The following is a 10133-nucleotide window of genomic DNA, read 5'->3' as shown; positions in this document are numbered from 1 at the left end:
ATAACATCACTTAGTTTTCATTAAAATCGAGTCTGTCGGGCCAGACATCCAGTCACACACAGGGTCAAATGGAATCGACTGATGCTCATCCCCCGAGGTCCACTGATTCAATAATGCCATCACTGTTCAATGACACGTTCAAAACGGTGCACTTCTCCCGGTTCAGCACGGTTTTTCATTCCAAACAAGAAACATCCGTCTAACCATTGAGTCTTATTGCAGAAAAATAGGGTTTGACAAGACAAATGGTATTCGCAAAATTTACATAAACCAAATTAAATATTTTCAATGAATTTTTTTTGTATTATTATTTCATTTTTATTTTATTCTTTGTTTCAAAAAATAACATTATTGTAGGATTGTTGTGTGTCTGCTTTATGGACAAATTATTTCAGATCAGTTAAGAAATGTTGATGTTTTGCAACTATTTTCATGAAAATGAAATGAATTATATTAAAAAATATTTAATTATTACTAACATTAAATACATTCTATGTATAAATACATTCTATGTATATAAAAAAAATCTTGTTTTGTGATTATTTGACTGTTTTAATTTGATAAAAGGAAAGGATTTTTCCACCTCTATTCACATGTAATTAAGGTATGTCTAGAGACACTTCTAAGCGTGGAAAGTTATAGTTGTTATTTCAAAGAAACCAAAAGAAAGAAATTAAATAACAAACAGAACAAAATATTTCTGGACAAACAACTTTATTTTTGATTATGGGTCTATACACTGTACATCCTGACACTGCAGTATATAAGCCGAACTACTTTCAACTCTAATCTCGTAGAGCTCTCTATCTTACATTATAGTCCTTGTGAGGGGAGAGGAGAGGTCTAAGAGGGAGAAATTGGCCAGATCCAGGTGAATAAGTGGCATCAGTAGAAGAAGAAAGCATACATTAATCTCTTACATAAAAATAATTTCAAGAGTTGCAAAGTTTATAGTATATTGTTATAGCAGCAGTGAAGGGCTAATATGATATCGGCATGGGACAAAAAGAAAACAGATGGTTAAAAAACAAGATTCTGAATGTCTGATTCAACCAGAACTGATGTATTTGATATTTAGTTGAACGTAACAAAACATTGATAACTGGAAGAAAAAAAAAGCCATTTACCATAAAGATTCTACTGAACATTGCTATCATTTTTGTAGCACAAAAAAGGGGGAAAAAGCAGACTGGATATGCTTGCATTGGGAATAGAACCTTTGAAATAATTGTTTTAAAAACATTTTCTTTCTTTTTGTTTTTAAAAGCACAACATAAAATATAACAACTATTATGTAAGGTTTTTTTCTCATTCTGAAAAAGAAAAAAGCAACACAATATACATTTATGATACAGTTTTTGTAAAATGAAAAGAAAACAGTTATATACATTGGTGAATTTGTACTTTCGTCGTCAGACTGGCTAATCCTGCTCATTTATCAGTGATGTTATGTCGTTATTGCTGTGTTTTAGCTTTTTGTTAGCAAAAATGGCTCTTTTAGAAAAAAATCCACATTTTTTATATTATATTGGGAGCAAAGGAGCCTCTGTGATCAATTTCTCCCTTTTTCGTAGAAAACCGCGAACAAAGTAAACTACACATATGAATTTGCGTGTAAAAACAACTACAAAACAACCCCATCTGAAATAACTTTTTTAGTTTTTTTATTCATTTATTTTTTTGGTCTGTAAAAACACACAGCCTCTTGCTACTGTTAAGACACTGAGCTTCCTTTAGACCCCCGTAGCCTGCAATGTACAGGTCAGGGCATATCATATCATATTTCAAAGGCTCTTTTTACATCTATAGCAAAAGTAACCTCTTAAATATATTTTTATTCCTTAAAAACAGAGAAAGAAAAGAGTTTATTTAATCTGACTTACATTTAAAAGCTGTCTTAGTATAAGATTTAAATTCTTTACCAGTGGCAATTTGAGCATTAAATTCTGCTATGCATTTTTGTTTTATTTAATTATTCATCGATTTTATAAGAAGAAAAAAAAACATCAAAGGAATACTGACAAACTGGCATTAAAATCTATCAAATAAGCTGCGGCTGCTCTTTAGCAATGATAGTCAAGTTCATTCTGGCGAAATGGGGTGAGCAAAAGAGTGCAAAAACAAAAAATGCACCACAGAGCTCCCCCAAATGACAGTGCAAATGGGACGGCCCGCTTTCATCATCTGACCGCTGTCTGAAGCAATTCAATGCACCTTACAGTCGGTCACCGTGGAAACAAGCTCAATAATTGTTCCTCTTCTGGAACCCCAAGGGCCCAAAGACAGGCACTTGAGGGTCTCCAGCATTGCATATGCACGTTACGTTTGTATTTAGCCCATGAGTAATGCCGTTAACGTCGCGTTTAAGATTGTTAAGAGCTGAAATTTATTGTTGAGAGGGTTTTGTTTTCCTTTGTAGTTAAAACAAGTAGTTAAAATAGCTTTATATTGCATAACATAATCAAAAATGACATATACTGTTTTAATGCCCAATAATGAATATATGAACGGCAGACTTTATCTTTTTCTTTTAAATTTCATGCATATGAAAGAAATTACATAAGCTTGCTATTGAAAGAAGGAACATAAGCATTAAAATATTCACACAATCTGAAAAAAAACATCCGTTATAACAACAACAACATCAACAACAAAATGAAAAGAGCCAAAACGTAACATACATTCTGATTGCATTGTACCCAATGTATATAAATCACTTATAAAATATATGTATTTTCAACAAAATCCATCTCAGCTAAGTGTGTGAGATTTTGAAGATGCATTTATGATGTTCATTCATCCATCCTCGTCTTGTTTGTACACAGTACGCTCTTGCTCACAGCTGAGAGGAGCACCTGCATTGATATTTTGACTCCCTTTTACCAATGCTAGACAATTTGTGTGTCCTATTCGTTCTGAACGGCTTTAAATTTGATTCGGAAATGTTCAAAACCTGTAGGAATCCAGAACAGTAACAATAACACTTTAGCAACGATTATAATCATATATCGATAACTATGATAAATGTTGAATCAAAGTCGGATTGAGAGGACGGCTGTGTGCGCCATCCACTTTTCGGCAAGCGAGCATGTAGAACCTTTTTTCTTTTAATTCTTGCGGTTTTATTTACAATAGTTTGTCTTAAACACATGATTACATTGCATTTATTAGAATGGCATATAATTAACAAAATTGTTTATTTCATTTTTATACTTAGGAATACTAAAAACTCTCTGAGATAAATGTGTGGGAGAGTGTGGGAGCGTAATGCATTTAGACAGTATTTTGTAATGACAAAGTGCGATTCATTATTGTAAAGTTAAAAAACAAAGCGAAAAGGAAAAAAAAAGAAACATTTTCATATTTACATATTATAATTTACTTGAAAAGAACAATTTGTGGTTCTTGATCACATGACACCTCCTACCCTAGAAGCTGTATTTTTTTTTATACTTTTAGTTTATTCCTACAAAAAATGGCCACCCACAATCGTGAGCCGTGCCAGTTGTAAGCACCTCAGCCCACGGAGAAGCTGTACGCGAGTGTGACGAGAAGAAAACCCAAACCGTCACGGAGAGCAAGAGCCACAAACCTCCAATTCCACACCAAGATCCACACTGGTGCCGTATCACACGGCAGCTTGTGATGGGGAGCATTTGTTTGCCATTAAAAGAAAGTGCTCATGGCTTGATCATAACACTTACTTGAATACAAGTATCTCTCCCTTTCAACAGGGTTGAACTTCTTCACCTCTAGCTCTCCAAAGCCCTTCAACGCTCTCCTGACCAGTATCTCTTTAACATTGTTAAAGATACAAGTGTGTGTAACCATTTGTTTCCATGGCTTTTTTTTAACCAGCATGACATGTATGTACATGTAAAAAAAAAGGGGTAAATTTGAGGCTCTGATAAGTCACTGAAGTTTTTATCTCACACACGCTCACTAACAAGTCTCTTAAATAGCTTATTATGAAGTGATTTTCATCATACTTCCTCAAAACGAGCGAGGAAACAGGGATTTCTGATGGGATGATGAAGATGACGAGTCCTTGTCTCTCCAATAACAATGTGGGGTGGACAGCATGCCGTCATAAAAATCGCTGTGTAAAATTTGACGTTGTATCACCAATTTGTTTGTCATAGAAAAGTCTTCATTTCAAAATGTATTCAGTTTCAGGCACAGTTAGCTTTTGTGCTATTGGCTTCTTCCTTTCCATATGGACTTTTGCATTTTTTTTTCTACTTTATTTTTACGTCTGGTTGGAGGCGAGGTGCATTTTTAGTGCTCTCAAAGTAAAACATTTTCTAGAACGTGTCTAAATTCCCTCAAAAAACGTTCAGGAAACCTCCGGTTTTGCGCTGGCTAAGAGGCAGATGGGCGGGGCTCACCCGCATGCTAGTTGACATGATTGGGCGGTTGGTGCTATCAATCAGGGCGGTGTTGATGTGGATTGGGCGGAGTCAAGAGATAAAGAGAGGATTAGTTGTTGGAGTCTTTGGCGGGTGGGGGTGGTGGGTCTGTGCCGTTCTTGCTGGGGCTTTTGGGCCACAGCTGTTCCTGTAGCTCCTTGACCACTCTCTCCAGGTGCTCCCGTGCCTCCCGCTCCTGCATCAGATCGGCTCTCAACTGCTCTCGGTCTGCCTCGGCATGCTGCAACTTTACTTGCAAATCCTCAATCTGGAAATACAGCATAAAAAGATGATAAAAGATGAATAAAGTGGCCACAAATTGCTACAGCACTGTCTTTAGTCACATCGTATTGCACGATTTATTAAAACATGTATTCTCTCATTGGAAATATTCGTTTTTGTGAATCACTGCTATTTCAGTATTCATTATATACTGTTATAGTATTTTTATTAATAATTGAATTTTCAGTTATTTTAATTTTAGTTTGGGTAATTTTATGTGCTTTTGCCATTTCATCTTTATCTATTTCTATTTAGCTTTAATTAATTTTAGAAATGAGTACTTCTGCTAAACCTTTGTTTTATGTCAGGCTTTTTAAAAAGTTATTCATCTAATATTTAACTTACAATCTAAGCCTTATTTCAATACGAATCATTTTAGGTTCAGGTCAGATGGTTCTTGTAAACTAACCAGTTTTTCTGCTTGCAATTTTAGCAATTTTGTTAGTTTGTTTATATATGTCATAGTTTAATGCTATCATCTGAACTGAGAACCTCATTGTTTTTGAGCCAGATAATTGCTGTTCTGATTGTAAAAAATAAATTATATCAGCTGCTATTTAAATAGCATCAATGTAGCTACATTTTGCAAGTAGCTTGTAGTGTAGCTTACTACTTTTTCAAAAAGGCAGCATGCACAGCGACATACAAATATACCAATAACGCAAGACAAACATCTCAGTGATGTCTCTCTCTTGTTTAGTCTGAAGCACACATCCCTGACAGGAAGTTAGCCGGTTTCCTTCTGAGAAATGAAACGTATCTCATCAGACTTGCAGGGCCACACCCAGTCTGAGAGTTCATTTGAAAGTGTGTGTGGGTGGGGTGTCATGTTGCATCAATCTAAGCACACTTCAGATTACGCCTCATTAAACAGACACTTGTTTATCCTAACAAAGCCACTTCCAGTACATTAATAGTACAGGGACAGTCACCGTGGAAGAATCTGTGGTTTAATGTTTTGCTCAAAGACATAATAGTTCTGAATCACACCTGTGAACCCACAACCTTTCGGTTACTAGCTTCAATTTTTAAACGTTTGTTTTAGGAACAGTGTATGTGATATTGAACTAACCTGTGCAGAGTACTTGGCTCGCAGACGGCCAGCCTCACAGCCCTTGTCACACACTCGTAGCTGTCTGGCCTGCTCCAGCTCTCTCTTCAGCCGTATGCGCGACTCGTTGGCCTCTCTCATCTTCCTCTCACTTTCGGCACGCAGGCGCTCGATCTCCTTGCGCAGGTTCCTCTTTGCCTCAGTCGCCTCACGGAGCTTCTCCTTCTTAGCAACTCGGAGAAACTCCAGCTCCTGTGGAAGGCATGGGAATAAACTGATGATTATTCACTCTTTTAATGAACATGTGATGATACATAAGAAATAATAAGGTGTGTTTATGAAACACGAGCATAATGGATGTCTGGTAAATTTTCCCACTGATTTTAATGCAACAATGTACATAAGAATGGTTTTACAAAATGGTATTTTACACACCAGGGAGGACATGTTTTTGGACATGATGTGTTTTAGCCATACTTGAACACCAAGTTGGTCTGAATTCCTCAAGAATGGTGTTGTTGCACTACATAGTTGAAAAGGAGTAGCACCCTTTTCAGTTTTATTGGTCTGGTTAATATATTAAAAAATGTTTGACTAATGCTAGACAATTTAGTGCTTAGACTTTCACTTGTAATACCTTGAAAAGTTAATTATTTATTGTCATATTATATATAAAAATAACAGTAATAATCCAAATAAATTCTAATTATATATATTATTATATTAAATAAATGATTACATCTAAAATTAACACACTGAAAATTTATCAAAATTATATATAATTACAAATGTTGTGTAAATCAATTCTTATATAAATTGTTGCATTAAATTCAAATGGTACAATTTACATAAGAATTAATTTATAAATGATTAAAAAAAAAAAACATTTGCCTTGTGTTTCATGAATAATGTCTGTGTGTTTGTACCTGCTGCAGGCTCCGTTTGGCCTGTAAGGCGGATCCGAGCTTCTCTTCCTGTTTTACCCTCATCTTCACTATCTCGTGTAGAAACTTCTCCTTTGACTCTTTTGAGTCCAGGCCGTTGTCCAGTGCCTGCCTCAGCGTCTCCAACTCTGTCTCCAGGTTGGTCATGGCGTGCCCGTCCCCTCCAGACACCAGGGGCCCCTCAGGGGGCCCGCTGGCTGGCGTCAGAACTGCTGGTAAGGTGGCTCCGGGGCCGGAGGGAGAGCTCAAGTCTTTAGCGGAGCTCGAGGATGTAAAAGATGGGGAGGAGAGTGAGGAAAGTGATGAGGTGACTGGTAAGAAAGAAAAAAAACAGAGAAGAGGTTTTGAGTGGCGAATCAGATGGGTTTCATTAATTCATGTCGGCAGCAATAGGATGTTTTTTTCAAGCACTTGTCAAATACACAAGACATGCTTTAAAATAAGCCACAAAGGATGAGGAAAGAAAGACCCCTCATTGATTTTCTGCCGCATTCACACAAGAGCTGTTACCGTTCTAATCCACCTCTCTCCAGAGCGCTCAAGGTTGGCTGAAAATGAACTGTGTGCAGATGAAGTGTGAACGAAATCTAAATGTATTTAAACGAGCACTATTGTTTCACAACACACCGGCATAATTGGGGTTTCGTAGTTGCCTTTCTAACACACTCTTCATGTACATTAAAAGAATGTGACATCCTTTCATTAATTTGAAAGAAAAGTATTTTGACTAGTGCCTCAGTTTGTAGAAACTTGAGAAAGGCATTTCAGAGAGTTTAAAAGCAGAAAAGCACATTTTTGTCAAAGCACATAAATAAAATCCTAATGAAACATTAATATATATATAGGGACATGGGGCATACATATATAAATATATATATATATTTATACTTATACATAACTTCCTTTGAACCTGGAACATTCCTTTAATGAGGTGGAGCAACAGTGAGTGGGTGCGACACTGTACTCACATTCCTCACGGCTCTCCACTTCCACCTCCACGTCCGAGTCTCGCTCCTCCTGAGAGGGTGGCAGGGGCTTGCTGGCTGTGGCCGAGGGGCAGGGCTGTGGGCTGGGGTGGGTCTCACCCGTCAGCCTCCTCTTCCTCCCACGGCTGGCGCCTTCGCTTTCTGCCCCATGTGGGTGTGAGCTGCTAGGGGCAGAAGGAGAGGCCTGTCCTCCTTTCTGAAGGGGCGTCAGTGCAACATTAGGGGCCACAGCGCTCTCCAGGCTCTTGTAGTTGTAGAAGCTGCGGAAGAGGATTGGGAGTGAGTGAGGAGACTACGTATGCAGAGATGCTCATATTTAAGAACAGTTCACAGACTGTAGTAACAGCAGTGCAGACTGCTGCTTGTGCAATGGTGTTACCTAACACCGTCTTAAAGAGAATGGGTAGAAGTAAATAATCTAAACCAACTGGCTGGTTGACAGGAAAGAAAAGCATCTCTGCAACCCACAAAAGAAGGGTGGGGAGAGAACAACGACTGTTGCGAATGGTTTCAGAGAAACTGTTCTGGGCTTGACATGGTGAATCACCCAAAACCCTCTCTAGTTATGATGGTAAAGTTAAAACCACATATATCTAAGCAGCAGATATAATCAACAGCCAACAAGCTTGCATCATTCTCTTCTGTGCAGAAGATCCAAATCTTCTGCTGCATTGCTTTAGAAAAACCGCAGCCAAGCATGACTAACATGCTGGTTTCCCACAAGTCAACATATATACACACCCTTTCTTAAGGTTATTGTTACAATCTTTTGTGCACTATATCATCTTTAATAAAACTATGGTTGCACAATCATTGAAATTATAATGATGCAGATTTCACTTCTAACCACAAGTGGTTTATGATCACAAAATATCTATCTATCTGAGCAGATTTTTTTTGCATTGCAGTATAAACTGAAATTATATTGTTGAACTGGTTCATTTACATGAACCGTCTGAACAAACCAATCCAAAATAACTGAACTGATATGATTCTACTCTGCAATGAGTATTGACCAATCAGAATAATCAGAATCAAGTATTTTAGAGTGTCAAGTCAAGTCATCTTCATTTATATAGCGCTTTTAACAATGGAGATTGTCTCAAAGCAGCTTTACAGAGATAAACATACAATTTACGGTAACAGAGATTGTTTTGGCTTTATAGCGATTTTTGAATAATGTTATTTCCAGCTAAAGTTAGTTTTGATTCATTCACTTCCAGCTAAATTATCATTTGTTATTACATTAGGGGCCACTAAGACGACGGCGTTCTCTCTAAACAGACTTTAAACGCAAACCTGTGACCTGATGGTGTTCACATGCGTTCACATGCGCATTAAAAATTGATTCTATAGTTATATTCGTTTGTCATATATGTGCGCAGGTTTGTAATTTCCCATGTAACATTTGTTGTCATTGTTTACCTGTCACGTAACATGTTAGCAGGTCTGCCGGCTCCCTCCTTATCGCCAACAGAGATGTTTGGAGACCATGGCCTGAAGGCAGACGGTCTCTGTCTGGGCTGGATGCAGTTGAGCCCCTGCAGCATGACAGAGAGAAGATAATAGATGTCAGTTTTGTTACATACAAGTTTTCACAGTAGAGAACACAATCAAAATGCATTCCGACACGAAAGCAGAGAACAGAGACCACCAGCAATTTTAGCATGGAAAACATTATTTAAGAAATGCTTACTGAAAATCTCTCACATTTAACTGAGAAAGTGAGAGAGGCCGATAAAACAAGCTTGAAGAATGATCAGCAGCACAAGTACACCGAGGTCACTGTGTCTGCTTGAAATCGGAGAACTGTGCTAGCCTATTTGCAGGCTCTCTTCATTTTAGGAGAATTGATTTTTTACAAAAGAACATCCGTTATTTTGGGTTGAGATCTTGTTTCAGAAGAATCTGATTCTCTGTGGCAAGAAAACAGTTGCTTGGCTCCAAAAATCTTCTCAGGAATGGCCAAGTTTCGTAAACAGGCTGGTATATTATCAACATATATACATAGATAAATATATAATTATCTGAACTCTCATACAACTAAACACATGTATCCACTGACAAAAAAAAAAAAAAAAAAAAAAAAGCCTTGTAACCTTATTGGCTGATGCAGAGAGGGATCGTAGCCAATCGGGTTGCTTGTCTTTGTCTCCTGAGGGCGACTGTGCAGGAAAGTCATCGTGTTTGGACTTCTTGGCAGGAATGGGATCAGACGCCTAGAGAGGGAGAAAAAGAAAGCCAAAGAGAGAGAAACGATGAGTGTTGCTCAATAAAGAAAAATGAACTCATCATCAGTCTGATTTGATACATTTCATGTTTCTGCATTCGTTTCAGTGCACATTGTATCGCCTAGTCAGGCGTTCTGATGCCCTACAGCCCTCGAAAAACTACAGTACAGCAATAGTAGGATCGATGAAAGCAGTCGGCCACATTAAACGAGAGCCGCACTAGAGGGTGT

At 37.7% G+C, this 10133-nt stretch overlaps 1 protein-coding gene across 1 annotated transcript; it reads right to left on the bottom strand.

The window, feature by feature from the left end:
• Positions 1-695: 695 nt before the first annotated feature.
• On the bottom strand, positions 696-9891 carry skia (v-ski avian sarcoma viral oncogene homolog a; the record flags this gene model as incomplete). The annotated part of the gene is made up of 6 exons (XM_056259779.1): positions 696-4677; positions 5764-5994; positions 6669-6997; positions 7655-7932; positions 9098-9213; positions 9772-9891. Coding segments are annotated over 6 exons (1272 nt in total), but the record flags the coding sequence as incomplete, so codon positions are not given.
• Positions 9892-10133: the final 242 nt, after the last annotated feature.

This window comes from Rhinichthys klamathensis, unplaced genomic scaffold, assembly GCF_029890125.1.
Source record: "Rhinichthys klamathensis goyatoka isolate OS25496 unplaced genomic scaffold, OSU_Roscu_1.1 h1tg000169l_1, whole genome shotgun sequence".
In the NCBI taxonomy this organism is placed as follows: domain Eukaryota; kingdom Metazoa; phylum Chordata; class Actinopteri; order Cypriniformes; family Leuciscidae; genus Rhinichthys; species Rhinichthys klamathensis.
Note: the sequence above shows the minus strand (reverse complement) of the source record. Positions and strands in the feature narration are given on the sequence as shown.